The sequence below is a fragment of the Carica papaya genome, chromosome 5, assembly GCF_054855325.1.
Source record: "Carica papaya isolate Zhongbai chromosome 5, ASM5485532v1, whole genome shotgun sequence".
NCBI classification, from domain to species: Eukaryota; Viridiplantae; Streptophyta; class Magnoliopsida; order Brassicales; family Caricaceae; genus Carica; species Carica papaya.
In genome coordinates this window covers 34502035-34521060 of record NC_142313.1, presented here as the reverse complement: position 1 = coordinate 34521060, position 19026 = coordinate 34502035, and the positions used below count along the sequence as shown (strand labels likewise).

General features: G+C 33.8%; 2 protein-coding genes across 3 annotated transcripts; both read right to left on the bottom strand.

Annotated features, from left to right (window-relative positions):
* Positions 1-9501: 9501 nt before the first annotated feature.
* LOC110808377 (Plant invertase/pectin methylesterase inhibitor superfamily) lies at positions 9502-12851 on the bottom strand. Of its 2 annotated transcripts, none has more exons than XM_088220330.1 (3): positions 12218-12851; positions 11812-12132; positions 9502-10351 (listed from the first exon to the last, which is right to left on the bottom strand). In XM_088220330.1, exons 1-3 carry the CDS (start codon positions 12705-12707, stop codon positions 9657-9659), a joined length of 1506 nt encoding a protein of 501 aa, XP_088076456.1. In that variant the 5' UTR covers positions 12708-12851; the 3' UTR covers positions 9502-9656. The 2 variants fall into 2 exon arrangements, with proteins under 2 accessions (XP_088076456.1, XP_088076457.1); XM_088220331.1 differs by having other exon boundaries at positions 9502-10342.
* A 1244-nt stretch (positions 12852-14095) lies between these two features.
* Positions 14096-14637, bottom strand: LOC110808375 (uncharacterized). Its single transcript, XM_022033861.2, has 2 exons — positions 14399-14637; positions 14096-14303 (listed from the first exon to the last, which is right to left on the bottom strand). The coding sequence occupies exons 1-2, from the start codon at positions 14635-14637 to the stop codon at positions 14096-14098; spliced, it is 447 nt and encodes a 148-aa protein (XP_021889553.1).
* Between the last annotated feature and the right edge of the window lie 4389 nt (positions 14638-19026).

Genomic DNA, 19026 nt, shown 5'->3' with positions numbered 1-19026 from the left:
CTTACATTAGTGGAAGAGCTCCTCTGCAGATTGTCCATCCCAAAGGAACGTCCATATCCTAGAGCTCTTGACATTAGAACAGGATTAAAGAGGATGAAAGATTCTAAAAGGTATCCGTATCGTATCCAAATACTAAATGAAACAAACTATTAGTACATCCCATATAATATCTTTTAACAAGAATAAGTGGGGAGCTGTCTAAAGGAAAAATAACCCAAAAGGAAAAAAAGAATTGCAATACTAAAAGATTAAGGGTATACAAGCTCTTTCTTGTCTAAGCTTCTATTTTATTTTTTAGGGTGCTTTAAAACTAATTTATTATAAAGTATTCCTGGCTTAAATCCAACCAAGTTGTATAACTAGAAAGAGAAGAGATGCCTTAATTGCCCTATGTCAAGTAGATGTAGGCTTCAAAACAAGACCCATCAGCACCTAAACTAATAAAAGAACAAATGATGAAGAATGGTCAAATCAAAGATTAATAATGATTTGAAGTAGTTATCATTTTCATTAGCTAACAAAGTTTCCAAAAAAAAGGGAAAAGGCATAGGGTTGGAAGTAAGACTGAAAAACTTCTATCCTTGTTACTAGTTATTTTTATTTAGGTAAAAAATCTTCCCTCTAATCTCCCTTAACTTGGAATAAAAAAAACTCTTATTGAAGCAGTAAAAAAAACAAACTAGGAACTCAAACCAATGTTATTGTCAAATTTGCTTGAAACTTGAAGAAATTTAATATTAAAAATGTCAAATAGCTTTATAGCATAAACAAATAAATTGAGTTATCAATGTTCAATCACAAATCATTGAGACATCCGTTTCATTGATCATACATATGACTATGTGAAAAAAAGAAAAAAAAAACAAAATTGAAGAGAAAAAGGCTACATTACCGTTCCTAATAGAAACCGAGCTTGCTTCTCCCTCAACTCATCTATGATTTTCCCCTCCTCTTGGTTCCTAGAAACCTCTAGAAAAGCTCTCTCAATTCCTCACAAATCAGCATAATATGGAAGCAGAAGTAGAGGAGAAGATGAGAAGTAAACGACGACAAAGGAAAGAATGACAGGTTTAGGTATAAGAAAAACAAAATTTGGTTAAAGGTAAAACGTGAATTAATAAATAATTGTGAGGGTAAAACGAGAAGAAAATATTTAATCATTACAAACCACCAAATCGGTGGTTTAAAAAATCTAAAAAAAATGAAAAAATAATCTACCACTACAAACTATTTAACTAACTATGCCATCTATTTGGAAATGATCCAAATAAAATAAATTAATGAATTATCATACCACACATCAATGATCTATCAGCCAAACACAATGTCAAGGTTTTGTTGCTTAATTTTAAAAAATCATAGTTATAGTTATAGCCTCTATAATTAAGTTTGAATAGTTGAAATTTGAGAAATAAATCATAGTCGTTGATTTTACAACTTCAAATGTATTTGGATGATGATTTATTAATATATAATATGATAATTTCATGATTTTACCTTATTTATTTGTATTTACAGACAATTTAATTTTTTGGTGGTTATCACATGATTCTCAAAACTACAATTTTCTCCATTTTTTCAAACCACCAAATTAGTAATTTTGTGTGGTTTGGATGATTTTTTTTTTTTCATTTATACCATTACTTTTTTTATTATTTACATTTATATTCTCATCTTATTTTATTCTTTTTTATAAAATTTATTTATTTTATTATATATATACACATATATAATATATTTAATTATATATATACATATATTTGTATATTTCATTATATATATAAGTATTTATATATTTAATGATATATATTTTTATCTTTTCTATTTTTATTTTTTATTTATTATTACATACAATAAAACATGAGTAAAATAGTTAATTTGATCAAATATACAATCATAACATCTTATCAATATAAATAAAAATAACTATTATTATTATATATTAATACACAATTTTTTCAAACATAATATAATTTTATCATTACCGTACTCTGTCGTTACCATACAAAATCATATATTAATGAACCATTTTGAAAGTCATCCAAAATACATTCTAAATTTTTAACCGGTCGATTTGCCATGTTTCCACGCGGTAAGATCCTAACCCTTTAATCCTGCATAACTCTCTCAGACGTGTCGTCTCCTTATTTCCTTATGATTGGTCCTTTAGGATACCTTCTCTGCTGAGATGTCATACCTTTTTAGAATTCCAGTTTTGCCCCATCTGTTTTAAACTCTTATCATTGAAACCTTTCAAAAATTTTACATCACCCCAAATTATTCAACAACTTTTCAATTAAGTCCTTATGATCCCTTTTCTTTATTTTTTTAAAATTTCCAAAACTTAAAATTTAGTTAAATAATTTTACCCATCTATTTCATCAATCTTAAAGCATCCATATACGTAAGATTTTTGAATAATTAATTTAAAACTCAATTTAAAGAATTGATAATATGTGACTTTAGTCGTTATATAAAATTTAATAATTAAATATTTTTTTATATAAAATAAAAATATTATAACTTTTACTACTCAACTTCTTGATATCTTTATTAAGGTTATATGTTATAATCACATATCACAATTCATGTTATAATTACAAATCATAATTCAAAAGTTTGTAAGATTTAAGATCCAAAACTAAGTTCTCACCGCTCCAAAATTACCAAGTTGATATGTGCTTGATACTATTTCTAACATATTAAGTGTAACACCCAACATTTTATTTATTTTTATTTTTATTTTTTATATAAATATAATTATTATTTAATTGAATTGAATTTATTTTAATTTGATTTAATGAAAATAATAATAATAATAATAAAAAGGGTGAAAAAATAATTAAAGATTTAATTGAAAATAATTTTGGGGATATTTTTGAAAGAAAAATCAGAAATTGTGGGTCAAAATATAATTTAGAAAAGTTACACGACGTAAGTTGCCCGGTCAGCAGCCCCGACCAACCAGGACGCGCCAAGTGGCAGAGGCGCTGACGTGGGACGCCATGCAGGGGGAGTCACGTGGGCGATTCGCATGCGCGCGATCGAACGGCTGAGATCCGTTCCAGCGCGCACGGACGGCTCAGATAAAAAATGCGCACAGAATGTCCAGATTGCATCACACACGGACAACCAAGATTAAATCGCGATGAACGGTCCAGATTCACTCCCTATTTAATCGCGATCGGACGGTCTAGATGAAAAACGAATGATGGTCCAGATCAAAAGCGGATGGCTATAAATAACCCTATCCACACCCAAACCCAAACCCTAGCCGCCAAAGCCCCTCGCCGGAGAAGACAGCCCAGCCACTGAGGAGCTGACTACCGCCACTCGCTACCGCACCGGAGCAATTTTCGACCACCAAAGGAGGTTAAAATTCTACCCTTTACTCGAAATTTGACTTCAAACCCACCCATGATAAAATCGGAGTGAAAGAACCGACCAATTGGTCGAAAAAAACTGTCGAAGCTCGGTGGTGCAGTCGCGGGGTGTTTCGAAAAATGCTTCCGAAGAGGACCTTCCCGATTTCTGTTCGATGTGATTTTTTCACTGTTGTGATCACTGTTTCCTTCTCTACAGGTTCACCGAAGCAAAACACCCAACCACAATGTGAGCCGGAGGAGCCGCAATACCGGAGAGCCACATCACCGGTGAGTTTCAGTTTTTTACGTTTTTTTGATCCACCGAGGGCCCTAAGTGCATTTTCTCACAGGAACCAATGCAAGTTTAGTTGAATTCGATCAAAAACGGCCGAAAACAGCCAACTCGAGGCGGGTTGCCGCTCCAGGCGGCGGCGGCATCACCGGAGCACGGTAGAGCTGGCGTACCGAATTTTCAAAATTGGCTGAGTAGGCCCTAAGACTGATTTTTGGGTTTATTTAGGACACTTGTAGGTACTATAAGCGTGTTTCAGTTTCTGAAAAAAAATTCAAATAACTTAAGGACAGCCTGTAGGTGCAGTAACCATCTAGTTTTAGGCGTCAAATCGAGTAAGGACCCTTATCCTATTTTCTATCATGGAATTAAAGTTCAAATAAATAATAATACGGTCCTTTGTACAAATTAAATGGATGTGCTTGATTAATTACGGATTGCTAATGGAGCCCAAATTGGACATTGTTTTCTGTCAATTACTGTTGCTTTATTGTACAATCTAAAAGCATGATGATATCTGGTTTATATATTGTATGGTTTAAATGTATGTATTACTGTTTTACTTAACTACTATGTGATTTTGGAAATCTAAGATATGATTGCATTATTGGATGCATGTTACTTGTTTATGTATTTATGTTTGGTTTGGTGACGGAGACTAAGGACAAACAGGAATGGGATGTGATATGATAAATGGATAAGATGACAACCTCACTAAATATCTTGGGAGATGGTGGATGGACCGGGTTCATAGGGAACCCCACCGCGAACGTTGTCTCATACCAGACGGGGTATGGAGACTTGGTCATTTGGGGCTCATACTGGACGGGGTATGGGGACGACCCACTTCACCCTCATACTGGACGGGGTATTGAGGTTTAATGTCTTGGCGCTCATACCGAACGGGGTATGGGGACGGCCATGGAATTAAGATTGTTAAGAAAAATGGTTCACATGTAGTGGGGACACCCCTATGGATCTCTATGGATACTAGTCGGCTGGTGAAACGAGAAACGGTGATGATTAGTTATTGTTAATAAATGTGAATTTATAATATGTTCTATGTTACTGATTATGAATGGAATTATGATCTGCATGATATTATTGATTCTATAATTTGTTTCCATAAATTCCCTAATGGTAAGAAAAATAGTAAATGGTTTTATTTTAAATAAATGTATTGGTTTAAATCTACTGTTCCATTGATTATTTTGATTTTCTACCAACCCTTACTTTTGTGACAGTGATATAGTGTGATGTCCTTAATAAGCTAGTGTAACTTATTTTTTATTTAACCATTGCAGATCAGGAGGACCCGGTTCCCGAGCCCGATCCACAAGAAGACTGCGAATAGATGTTAGATACTTTATAATTTTCTTTATTTTTCTCATTTCTCGTATTTCTTTCAGAGAACTTATTCCGTGATGTCTGTTTAGTACTTTTAAGTTATTGCGTAAGAGATATTAGCCTTAACCTTTTATTTCGCTTCCGTACTCAAATTATTATATGTATTTCCGTTTGGATTTTCGGGGTCGTTACAGTTGGTATCAGAGCCGCATTCCTCTAATTGTCCAGCCTGAGTTAATCCAGAGAATAAGAAAAACTCAGTCAGCTGATCCAACCCTAATAGCCCTTAAGAACGATCCAGAACAGGGAGTTAGCTTAGAATTTTGAGTCTTCGACAATGGGTTACTCCGATTCCAGGACAGGGTATGTGTTCGAGGTGACAGTGAGTTAAAGAGAGACATCATGACAGAGACTCATAGCTCAAAGTTTGCCATGCATCCCGGAAGCACTAAAATATACCAAAGTATGCGACTCTGGTTTTGGTGGAACGGGATGAAAAGAGACATAGCTGACTTTGTGTCTAAATGCTTGGTATGTCAGTAGGTCAAGATAGAGTATCAGCGCCTAGGCGGGTTACTTCAGCCATTATCGATCGCAGAGCAAAAGTGGGAACATATCACCATGGACTTTGTGACAAGGTTACCTAAGGCACGCTCAGGACATGATGCCATCTAGGTAATTGTTGACTGGCTTACCAAGTCTTCCCACTTCTTGGCCATCAGGATGACCGATCCCTTGAACAAGTTAGTAAGAATGTATATCCAGAAAATAGTCAGATTGCATGGAGTCCCAGTGACAGTGGTGTTCGATAGGGACTCCAAGTTCATTTCTCGGTTTTGGAGTAGCTTTCAGCAAGCCATGGGAATAAAGCTGTCATTCAGTACTACCTTCCACCCTCAGACTGATGAACAGTCAGAATGACAATCCGTACACTTGAGGATATGCTCGGAGCTTGTATCCTTGACTCCGGGGGCCATTGGGACGATCATCTACCCCTGGTAGAGTTTGCCTACAACAACAACTACCAAACAAGTATTGGCATGGCTCCGTATGAGACATTATATGGGCGCCCATGCAAATCGTTGATTTGTTGGAAAAAAATGGGCGATAGAAAATTGTTCGGCTTGGAGCTGGTAGAGGAGACTACATCCAAAATAGTTAAGATCAAGAAGAATATTCAGACGGCTCAGAGTAGACAGAAGAGTTATGCGGACACCTGGAGGAGAGATTTAACGTTTGAGGAAGGCGACAGGGTATTCCTTAAGGTCACTCATTTCAAAGGAATCAGTAGGTTTGGCAAAAGAAAAAAATTGAACCCCCGATTTATTGGACCATATGAAGTCTTAGACAAGATTGGTACCGCTGCCTATAGACTAGCACTGCCTCCAGAACTTTCTAAGGTCCACAATCTATTTTATGTGTCCATGCTATGTAAGTATAACCCGGACCCCTCTCATGTCTTGGCCCACGAACCTCTTCCATTCAAGGAGGATTTATCCTATGAGGAAGTACCAGTCAGCATAGCGGTTCGAAAGAGCAGATTACTCTGCAACCGGGAGATATCCTTTGTGAAGGTCATGTGGCAGAACCACACACCAAGGGAGTCCACGTGGGAGTTAGAATTAGACTTTAGAGCTCAGTACCCCCAGCTGTTCGCTCAAGAGTAAGAGACAAATTTGAGGGACTAAATTTCTTTTAAGGGGGGAGAGTTCTAACACCTAATATTTTATTTATTTTTATTTTTATTTTTTTATATAAATATAATTATTATTTAATTGAATTAAATTAAATTTAATTTATTTTAATTTGATTTAGTGAAAATAATAATAATGATAATAAAAAAGGTGAAAAAATAATTAAGGATTTAATTGAAAATAATTTTGGGGAAAAAAGGTGAAAATTTTAGTTCTAGGGGTATTTTGAAAGAACAATCGGAAACCGGGGGTCAAAATATAATTTAAAAAAGTTACGTCACGTCAGCTGCCCGATTAGCAGCCCCGACCAACCAGGACACGAAAGGTGGTAGAGATGCTGACGCGGGAGGCCATGCAGGGGGAGCCACGTGGGTGATCCGCGTGTGTGCGATCGAATGGCTGAGATCCATTCCCACTCACGGACGGCCCAGATCGAAAGCGCGCACGGACGACCCAGATTGAATCGCGATGAACGGTCTAGATTCACTTCTTATTTAATCGTGATCGGACGGTCCAGATCAAAAGCGATGGACGGCCTAGATCAAAAGTGGATAGGAATAAATAACCCCATCCGCACCCAAACCCTAACCTAGCTGCCAGAGCCCCTCGCCGGAGAAGACAGCCCAGTCACCGGAGAAGACAGCCTAGCCGCCGGGGAGCCGACTGCCGCCGCCTGCCTCCGCGCCGGAGCAATTTTCAATCACCAAACGAGGTAAAAATTCTACCATTTGCTCAGAATTTGACCCACCCATAACCAAATCGGAGTGAAAGAACAGGCCAATTGGCCGAAAAACACCGCCGAAGCTCGGCAGCCCCATTGCGGGGTGTTTCAGAAAATGCCTCTGATGAGGCCCTTTCCGATTCTTGTTCGATGTGACTTTTTCACTGTTGTGATCACCGTTTCCTTCTTTACAGGTTGAGCGAAGCAAAACACCCAACCGTAACATGAGTCGGAGGAGCCGCCGCACTGGAGAGCCCCACCGCTAGTGAGTTTCAGTTTTTTATGTTTTTTTGGCCCACCAGGGCCCTAAGTGTGCTTTCTCGCAGGAACCGATTCAAGTTTTGTTGAATTCAGCCGAAAACGACCGAAAACAGCCAACCCAAGGCGGGTCGCCGCCGGGGGCGGCGGCGCCGTCGCCGGAGCACGGTGGAGCTGTCGTGCTGGATTTTTAAAATTGGCCAAATTAGCCCTGAGACTGATTTTTGGGTTTATTTGGGACACTTGTAGGTACCGTAAACGTGTTTCAGTTCCCGAACAAAAATTCAGGGAACCTAGGAACCGCTTGTAGGGGCAGTAACTATCTAGTTTTCGGCATCGAATCAAGTAAGGACCCATCACTATATTTGCTATCATAGAATTAAAGTTCAAATAAATAATAATACGGTCCTTTGTACAAATTAAATGGATGTGCTTGATTAATTACGGATTGCTAATGGAGCCCAAATCGGACATTTTTTTCTGTCGATTATTGTTGATTTATTGTACAGTCTAAAAGCATGATGATATCTGGTTTATATATTGTATGGTTTAAATGCATGTATTACTGTTTTACTTGACTACTGTGTGATTTTGAAAATCTAAAATATGATTGCATTGTTGGATATATGTTACTTGTTTATGTATTTATGTTTGATTTGGTGACGGAGACTAAGGACAAACAAGAATGGAATGTGATATGATAAATGAATAAAATGACAGCCTCACTAGATATCTTAGGAGATGGTGGACGGACTGGGTTCATAAAGAACCCCACTGCGAATGTTGTCTCATATCGGACGGGGTATGAAGACTTAGTCATTTGGTGCTCATACCGGACGGGATATGGGGACGGCCCGCTTCACCCTCATACCGGATGAAATATTGAGGTTTAATGTCTTGACACTCATATCGGATGGGGTATGGAGACGACCCTGGAATTAAGATTATTAAGAAAAATGGTTCACGTGTAGCGGGGACACCCCTATGGATCCCCATGGATACTAGTATGCTGGTGAAATGAGAAACGGTGATGATTAGTTATTGTTAATAAATGTGAATTTATAATATGTTCTATGTTACTGATTATGCATGAAATTATGATCTGTATAATATTATTGGTTCTATAATTTGTTTCCATAAATTTTCCAATTGTAAGAAAAATGGTAAATGGTTTTATTTTAAATAAATGTATTGGTTTAAATCTTCTGCTCCATTGGTTGTTTTGATTTTCTACCAACCTTTACTTAAGTGACGGTGATATAATGTGCTGTCCTTACTGGGCTAGTGTAGCTCATTCCTTATTTAACCATTTCAAATCAGGAAGACCCGGTTCCCGAGACCAATCCACAAGAAGACTGCGAGTAGATGTTAGATGCTTTATAGTTTTCTTTATTTTTTTCATTTCTCGTATTTCTTTCAGAGAACTTATTCCGTGATATTTGTTTAGTACTTTTAAATTATTGCATAAGAGATGTTAAAGCTTAATCTTTTATTTCGCTTTCGCACTCAAATTATTATATGTATTTTTTTTTTATTTTCGGGGTCGTTACATTAAGCTTGAATATTATTAGGCTAACAATTATTTAAAGCTGAATCACTATACCTTAAAAGCTCAAATTCGAGTTATTCATAACATGTAAAAAATAAATTTTTATTATAGAATTGAAATATTACAAGTTAATTATTATTTGAAAGAAAAAAAATTCTAAATTCTGCTTTGTATACTGTATGACATCCATAGACATACATTGACTGCAACACTCTTGAAATGATCAAATAATTCTAAAATAAAGATTCATCATATTATAAAAATAATGTTAAAAAGAACAAAAATAATATATATGTATTTATTTTTACACTCGGTGACACACTAAAAGATACATCATATTATGATAATAATGTTAAAAGATTACTGATTAGATATATATTTACTTTTTATAAACACGACCGCACATGTGTATATGTATATTATGACATCTTTAATTAATTCCAGCCCAAAAGGGCACTCCAGAAATTGGAATCCATGATTGTCCCTGGATGAAATTGCTTACTGTAAAAGCACTAACTTGTTGAGGACTATTAAGCACATGAAAACCAGGCCATCTAACTCTACCCCTAGTAGTTGCACCAACACCTGTGTTCATGTACTCTGCATAATACAATGTTGACAAAGCAAAACTCCCACTCCATTCTGTCCACCCCTTTGGATGAATCAAACCATCCAAATATGTCTTCCAGAAGATAGTCCTCGAGTACTTTTTCCATGGCCTCCCCAAGTAACTTTTGAATGCACTTCTCACTGGAACAAATTCAGGTGCTGGCCGAACACGCGATCCTTGTATAGAAATTCCGGTATTCTCACCTGAAGAGTCTCTACCTTGTGCGGTTATCATGTTGGCTTGATGACTCATTGGTCTCCTTAAAAAGATGTCACAATTTTGAAAAACAGCTACTGCATCACCAAATATAAAATCAATGGTCCCGTACACATGACAATCACGATAGAATTGCCTCAAGGAGTGAACAAAAAGAGTGTCTTGGTAACCGTTAAAACTACATCTATAAAATATTGAATGGTCTGAACCTACTCGTAGTGCCACTGCTTGGTGTTTTTGGGGCCCTGCTGTGTTTTCGAAAGTCATATCTCTTGCCCAAAACCCATCCCCTGAAACACCTATTCAACATAGTTTATATCCATACTAACTGAATTATATAATAAAAGGCAAGTATTTAATACTAAATAAAAACCTTATTTCCATCTAACGAGCTATATAATAAAAGCCAAATATCTTCGGTGAGTGTGTGTATATATATATATATAGATTGTTTTTTGTTCTTATTTTTTCTGCAGGTCGTATAGTAGATTTATTGGAAAGTAAACTTAAACATAATTTATAATATGTACCTAAATGATGTTTACAGTGTTTGATGATAACTACATATCATTGAATGGAGAATAATTAAATGATATGAAGCACTGAGTAGATGTTTTAGGCTGCTATAACTTATATAGTAAGTTTTAAAAGTATAATTAAAATGATCATTTAGTAAAAACACTTTCAATTAAAAAATTATTTGATATTTAATAAAAATAATTATGAAAAGTGTAATTATTTTAAGAAAACAGAATGTGTATTTAGTGAAATTATCCTCTAAAATTTTATATTATACTTTCTGACTTTAAACTTATCAAAAAATAAATTTTAATTTTAACTGTTCCCATAAACATTTTACATTTAATCCATTTTGGTGTAAAGTTATTTTTTAAAATTCAAAAATCAAAACGAAAAATTGACCCAAATATCTCCCTAAAATAAATATGACAATAAAATAAATTCGAGATAGACTTGACTACATTTTAATATAATCTATCGTTATAAAATATAAACGCAAATCTATCCCAACACAAAACATGTTTGAAAAATATGGAATTTGCTCTACCCATATTAGATACAATCATCTTATTATATTAATATAAATATAATTATATTTTATATAGTTATATAAATAAAATAAAATAAAAAATATACAAAGAAGAATTTAGGCAGACATTGATATATTAAAATATTGTCTAATTCGAATCTGATACACTCAAAATTTACTTTTTTTTTTTTAAAAAAAAAAAATTATTGTAAATCAGTTTTAAATGGAAAATACTATCCTTGAAGTAGTTATTAGAAATAAAATCGAATTGTATTATTGCTGGTTAGAATTTATTATATTAGCATGTAGTAAAGAAAATTTGTTGAAAGTTAGATCACATGCATTTGTAAATTTTAGAAGTTTTTAAAACTAAATCGTCCCATGCAAGTAAATTATCCCTAAAAAAGATAATTATAGTGAAAAAATAGATATATATGTCCTTTAAAATCAAAAGACCATTGTCCATAAACTATCTCGTTTCCCTAAGAACCTCAAGACAATGCATTTTTTGACAAGTACCACCAAAGCAAAGCTTTACTCCAAAAAAATCAAGCTCTTTACTTATAAATATAAAATTTAAAATAAAGCAGTACAAAAACATATCAATCAATTGTTAAAACAGAAGAAGAGAAAATATATATATATATATATATATATATTTTGCAGTAAAATTTATTTCTTTCTAGTTAAAAAAAAAATTAAAATAATTACCGAAGGTAGCTGAACTGAAAGTGGTAGCACCATCTGGAACATTTCGATCTGCAGTAACAATGGTTTGATCCATTCCATCACCAACAAACATTATATTTCTCAATTTGTTGTTGATCTCCACTTTTTCTTTATATACACCAGCTTTAACATAGATGATCACTCTTCTGGGTCGTGTATGACCCATTCTACCCACCGCTGTCAGTGCTTCATTGATAGTCCGGTGAGTGCCTGAACCATCTTTTGCCACCACCATATCAGATTTTGAAGTTCTTGGATTCCACGACGTTAAAATTCCTTCATTTGGGTACGATCCCTGTTTCCCTAAAAATCATAATCTCAATGTAAATATTTTAATTTTAATTTTCAAAATATCAAACTGTCATATGTAATTTTTTCTTTGTTTTACCCCTTCCTACAGCTATGGTACTCTTCTTCCGATTATACAAAGCCAAAGCTTGGGCAAGCAACGAAGTCAAGTTTTTCGCTGGCCTCAGATTTTCCTGAACCAGATCCATCTCAACCAGCCCATCCAAACAAGTTCTATGGCTGGCCATGACGCCGCTTAGCCACGTACGGGCGTCGTCAGCCGTGTAATTGTCACCAGAAACCAGCAACCTCGACAGCCTAATCTCACTCTCATCGTATAGCCTGGCGCAGTCCCTTAAAGCCACACCTCGAGACTCCAAGTCATGGCCGTCGGAGCCACGTGACATCATGTGGGTAGACTTAGCCCATTTCCCGGCTTCTAAAACTTCGTCCCGAGCCATCTGCACCACCTCCTGTTCTTGATTGCAACAGACGGTGACGGCGGTGGCTAAGAGGAGGAGAAAGGTTGTGATACAAGTCGACATTTTTGCTGGCTCAGACCAAGTTACTGGAGCTGATGGATTTGACATATGTTTGTTTGTTACTCATATATAGATGGGTTGATCGGTGAGGAATCAAACACATGGACCATTATTATAGCCATGTGTCAGCTTGGCTTCTAATATCTCATGCAAGCATTACAACTTTAAACTGAGAATTCATGAAGCTTTTGTGAAGCGGTACCACAAACACTGTATGTATGTTATATATTTTTGTAACCACTTTCTATAAATCCCCAGGTGAAGTGTCCTGCAATGCGCCACAAACTGTAAGAAGGTTGACTTATAAATTTGTCGGATCCTGAATGTTGGTAGAATTGAATTGAGGGTAAAAAAGAATCACATCAGAGTAGATTGGGAATTGGAGGAAAAGAAGAGAGTGAGAGAAATTAAGAGAATATGAGAAGAGTTCAAGTGTGACTGTGTGCTGCATCATTTCTTGCCCGAATGAGCAGGTAAATGTCTTGTCTCTGTTAGATGCGGGTGCACATGGTTGATGGTTTGGCCACTTTTGCTCCAGAGAAAGGATGAGTTAGCGACATATAATGAACATATTTGCTCCATGGATTCATACTTGACGAGATGCTCACACGGGTTTCAACTGTTGAAAATAATAATTCCAATATGTTTAGATTCTCTATTTCAGTAGAAAGTTAAAGTTAAATGTAAATTATTTAATTTTTTTAAAATAATTTATATATTAAATTTTTATGTAATTTATATTTTAAATTTAATTATAATATATATTTTTAAAATTTTAAGAGTTATATTAATATCTATATGTATTTATATATTTGAAATTGTAACAACTACAAATAAAAAATTTAAGTTTTTTATTAGCCTTTCCTTCTTCTTCATCACGTTTTCAACAAAATAAATCACATTTAGAAACCCATTATTTTGATTGTGGTCCTGTAGAACTCTTGCTCCAATATTTGAAAAATAACAGTTTAATTAGATTTAGATTGAAGCTAAAATAATTCAGTCTAATTTTACATTAATGAATTTCCTTACTAAAATCTGTTGGTTTATATGTATGAAATTTTACTTTAGGTTGAATTTAGTTTAGGTGTTAAAAAAAAAAAAAAAAGCTAGGAAAAGAATATGAAGAATGAGTTCTCTAACTGCAGCAGCGGCATATTGTAATATATTTTAAGGCCAAGTTGATTGACATAGTTTTGGGCCCAATACATTACAAAACAAACAAAAAATATGACTATGTATAGCCATATATGGGTGTATATATATAAAGCCGATCCACCACCGTTGCAAGCTCTGGAAAATTCTTGAATTGCTATTAATTTGATCTTATCCAAAAATTTCTCAATAGTTTAACAATAATTTTTGAATTACAAATTTGTGTACAGTTTCTAAATTCATCTTACACCGTACATTCATTCTTCGCCATTCACGATTATCTAAAGATCATTGCGAGGCCGTTCCTTAGCCTTAGGAGACTCTTTCTGTTCAGTCTTGTGAATGGCTCCTCTTACAACATTCGCCGCTGTTTTTGCAGATTCTTCCACCGTAGCTTTGCCAGATTTGAAACTTCTCTCTGCAGCGTCTTTCATCTTCCCTCCCGGACTGATGCCGTCTCCATTGATCCCTTCTTTGTTGCCTCTGAAACTGTTTCATTATGTAATTATATCTTGAATTTAAAACCCATATATATATATATATATTTAACGGTAATTAATTACATGGATGATCTATCAGCTTACTCTAAATCTGGAGGAAAAAACTGCAATTGCACCTGGCGGATGATAGTCTTAATCTTGTCCAAAGAAGTTGTCTGTGATCTTTTCAAGGAAGAAACTGTGTTTATAAGAGTGTTTAGCAGCGACGGGACTATTGTATCTTCCTCGCTGTCTTGTGCTCCATCATCACCTACTGCTAACATAGGAACACTGCAAGTGAGGACGAGGAAGAGAACAAACAACTTTCTCACTAATTTCTTCATGACTGAATTTCCTCGGATCTGAAACGAGATTTGATTTTTGTAAAAAGTTTTAATTTCAGGTTAGGAGATAAAATGGGGTTCGCATTTTGCGCAAACGTGTGTCCTTGCTTTTTCTGAACGTTTCAAAGCTAACCCATGTTTTATTTATTTTATTCGTACAATTAAACTGTCACATATTGGATTGGAGCCTTCCTAGCTTCTTCATTTGCAGATAACTCGTTGCTCTAGGCTCAGGAAGAGTTCGTTTATATAAGTCAGCAAATCCATTAGATTTGGAAGCCCATAAGTTTCAAGTCCATTAAAACTTAGACTTTCAGCCCATAAATTTCTTGTTTGCCTTTAAAATTTTGAAATAGAGTTTCTTTGCTCCAGATTTCAAATCTTTGGTCTTCCTCCAGATTTCTGTTGATAATCCATCTTCACTTGCTTCAGCTTCCCCTGTTTCACAATCAAAGCTGCTTAAGGTAGAAGCTGCTCTTGCATGTTTCCTTCAACTCCAACTGTTTTTACTCCCCCTTTCAACTATTCTTTCCTCAACAGCTCCCACCTGTTGAGGAAAAGGGAGGGGCATTTAATTCCGTGGTATTAGGGTTTGTGTTAATGAAAAGGGAATGAAGGAGATGATGAACTGTGATAATGTGAGGGTGCAGCCACGGTCTTCGAAGGAGAATGAGGGGTGTTTTCTGTTTTATATGATCCTTGTATTAATTTCTCTTTTCGTTTGGTTTTCCCCCTCTTTTTGGAGGATACCCAATTCTCCCTCATATTATATTTCTTTCAAAAATCAAAACAGTTTATTTCTTCTTTTATAAAAAAGATTGATAAAAAAAATATCTCCAATTTCAAATGAAAGTACGAAATTTTTGGAACTTCAAGCTTTAAGAAATGAAGAAGAAAGCTTCGATGCAAGCACAACAACAATTTGAAGAGATCTTTGCAAAGAGTGAAGAAGAGGAAAAACATGCATGAGGTGATGACTTGAGGAAATCCTAAAACATATTTCTCTTTCTTTTTTTTACCTTTATTCTTGAGAAAAAGAAGTACTTAATATGGGGTTCAAAATGGGTATTCATACACATTTATATTTTATCCTTAACCCTACATCTACATGCATATATACATACATCGTACATACCCGAATCCACTTTAAGGTACCGTGACCCATGTTAAGTCCCATTTGAACAATGTGGGTTTTCTAAATTTGATACCTCTCAACAAGATGGTGAGTAAACATTTCTTACTTTTATCTTAGACATGTGCAAGTAAAGGAGGACGTTTGAAGGACTTTGGTGAGGATAATGATGATCATTGTATGATTCAAATTTGTTCTAAATTTTCTCACAGATTAAGTGATAATCAAGTTATATATACTTGGTTCTCTCATGAAACACAAGGTTCATTGCAACTTTATTTTCACAGTATAATATAGCAACATGCAAGTGCTCAACCCTAAAATCAGGTAAGAGATACACTCACCCAAGTTAATTTATAACATACAAAGGCCATTGTACAATATTCTACCTTTATAGAGGACTGCGAAATAGTGTGCTACTTTTTTGATTTCTAGGAATTCAAATATGAACCAAGAAAGACATAGTATCCCGTCACAAATCTTCAAGTATCTAGGCAAGCTCCCAAATCATTATCGCTATATGCATTGAGTTGTAACTTCGAAGAACATGGATAAAACAAGCCTTGTCCATGTGTACCTTGGATATATTTAAGTACTTTGTAAGTAGCATTAAGATATTGATTGCATATATTCTCCATAAATTGACTGAGGAGTTCGACTAAATAATACAAGTATAATTTTGTAAGGATCAAGTACACTAACTTATCGATGAGTTTACTATACATTATTGGGTCATATATGATTTCATCATTTTCTTTTGACAACTTAAGTTTATAATCTAACAGCAACTTTGATGCCTTTGTTTCTATTGTTCATGTCTCATTTAATAAATCTAAAACATACTTTCTGTAGTAAATATGTATAACACATTTGGACTATTTTACTTTAACCCCAATAAAGAATCTTAGGTTTGTAGGATCTTTGATCTTGAACTTTTCAGTCACTATAAACTTTAATTCATTTATTGTTTTTATATTATTTCTTTTTATGATAATATCATCAATATATATTAGTATCCTAATGAATTCCCTCGACCATTATTGGTGAATAAGTTATAACTCGTCGGAAACTGCATAAAACCCTATTGAATGATAAAGGTAGAGAGCTTTATATAACACTATTGAGACACTTGCTTATGTTTATATATGATTTTCAATGTTAGAAAATTAGGACTAACCTTAACATGGAAGCAATATGACAAAATGTTTGTTTTTCTGTTTATAAATAACAATTCTTAATTGTTGACGCTTTTGACTGACTCTATTTTTTTTCAGATACTATTAGAGTTTCGGGTAATTTTTATACCATAAAATCCAAATATGTTTATGGTTTAACTCAATGTGTGTGAGAGAATAGTAATATGTTATTTTTGTAGGTATTATCTTCTTCTTTGTTATTTTACAAAAGTGATTTTTTATCCCTAATATGCTCACCAAGAGTCATATCTTTTTACCAAATAATTTTTTCCTTATAAACTCATGACAAGTTATGTCTTTTTACAAAGACTATTGTGGGTGTTTTTAATTTTATGCAATATTCAGTAATCTACACACATTTCTTTTTTCTTTGTTTGATTAATGTAGTGGCAAATCCATATATACTTCTTCATCTAAATTCTTATGCAGAAAAAACATTGTTGACATCAAATTAATTGAGATGACAACCCTCAATAGCTACTAAAGAATGTAGTAATCTCATAGTGACAATTTTTGCAATTGGTGAAAATGTCTCATAGTAATCCAATCTCTTTTTTGAGTGAATCATTTTGTAATGAATCTTACTTTGTTTCTATCCACCAACTTATCTACATTGAACTTAATCTTGTACACTCATTTACATCATATTTTCCTCTTACTAGGTGGTAAATCAATAAGTGCTCAAGTTCTATTTTACTCAAATACATCTATTTTTATTCTCATAACCTTTACTCATATGGATTCTTGCAAGCATCCTGATATGAACTTGGCTTACTTTGAGCATTGAGAGAGAATACAAAACCTTTATACGTGTCAATCAATTTAATATATCATATATTGAAAGATATAGGTATAAACTTATATGCACATTCATTCTCCTTTTTAGGTGGCATGAATGATCGATTATAATATTGGCCTTTTAACATACAAAATGCCCTAGGTAAGTGGAAAGCCTTCTAATTCTAATATATCTTCTTAATAAATCATGAGAAGTTGTGTTCTTGTCTTGGGTCCTTAGAGGTTCCTCTCTATCAAAAGATGGAAAATGAGAAGTGATGTTGATATAATTTAACTGATGATTACAAGAACTCATCCCAATATTTCTTGAGTTGGGACTATCATTCAAATTTTCAGCAGCATAAGTATCTTATATGATCACTGATTCAATAGGTTATGAATCAAGGTGTTTGAGATCAATATTTTTGTTAATTTTGGCACGATTTTATTAAGATTATTATATACCATATAGTTTTTCAATTTATTTTAATATTAAACTTGATTTATTTGACAATGTAATATATTTGCATAGTATATGTTTTACGTGAACTTTTTTAACTAATTACAATTGACTTAATTAAATAAAGTAAAAGGTTGAGTTCTTTTTTTAAGCCAAAAATAAATATTTCATTAAACAAGATATTTGCTTTACAAAATAAGCGAACAATCAATTTATCTGGTACGGATAAAATCTTTTGAGCTAAAATTTTATTTTATTTTTTTTCGATTACAAGATTTATGAAGTTAAAAAAAAAATGAACTAAACCATGTACCTAAACTCTTAATTCTTCTAATACAAATCAAACTCGAACAAACTTTTTAAATAAAAAACCTTTAATTATTTTGTAACACTGAATGAGCATCTCACTCAAATATTAAATATACAACTTATAACTACAGCAACCTCCATAAATTATAAATAAGAGCTTATTAATTTTATTATTCTCGTAGAAAAATAGTTTGAATTACATGTTAAAGTTTCTAATTTTACATTTGAGCAAACATTTGTACCTATTTTAGTTTGAATATGAGTGAAATTAAAAGACAGGAATTTGGGTTCGTCAAGTATTAATTAAATTATATATCTAGAAGCTTTAATTATTAGAATTTTCCTTCAGTTTTTTTTTTCTTTTTTTCTGAAAATTAAACCACCAAACTTAGAAATTTCTGGTGTAAAATTAGCTTCCTTGTAAAGAAAGTAATTTATATATTATAAAAATAGTGGAGTTCATATATATATTATCTATTTATATATTATATAAATAGAGGTTGCTCTCCATATTT

Excerpts from the sequence above, each read along its gene's own strand:
- LOC110808377 (XM_088220330.1), bottom strand. The coding sequence starts at position 12,707 with ATGTCAAATCCATCAGCTCCAGTAACTTGGTCTGAGCCAGCAAAAATG. Across the intron at positions 12,133-12,217 it reads TACCATAGCTGTAGGAAGGG|GGAAACAGGGATCGTACCCA; the intron begins GTAAAACAAAGA and ends TATGATTTTTAG. Across the intron at positions 10,352-11,811 it reads TTTCAGTTCAGCTACCTTCG|GTGTTTCAGGGGATGGGTTT; the intron begins GTAATTATTTTA and ends TATGTTGAATAG.
- LOC110808375 (XM_022033861.2), bottom strand. The coding sequence starts at position 14,637 with ATGAAGAAATTAGTGAGAAAGTTGTTTGTTCTCTTCCTCGTCCTCACT. Across the intron at positions 14,304-14,398 it reads TTTTTTCCTCCAGATTTAGA|TTTCAGAGGCAACAAAGAAG; the intron begins GTAAGCTGATAG and ends ATAATGAAACAG.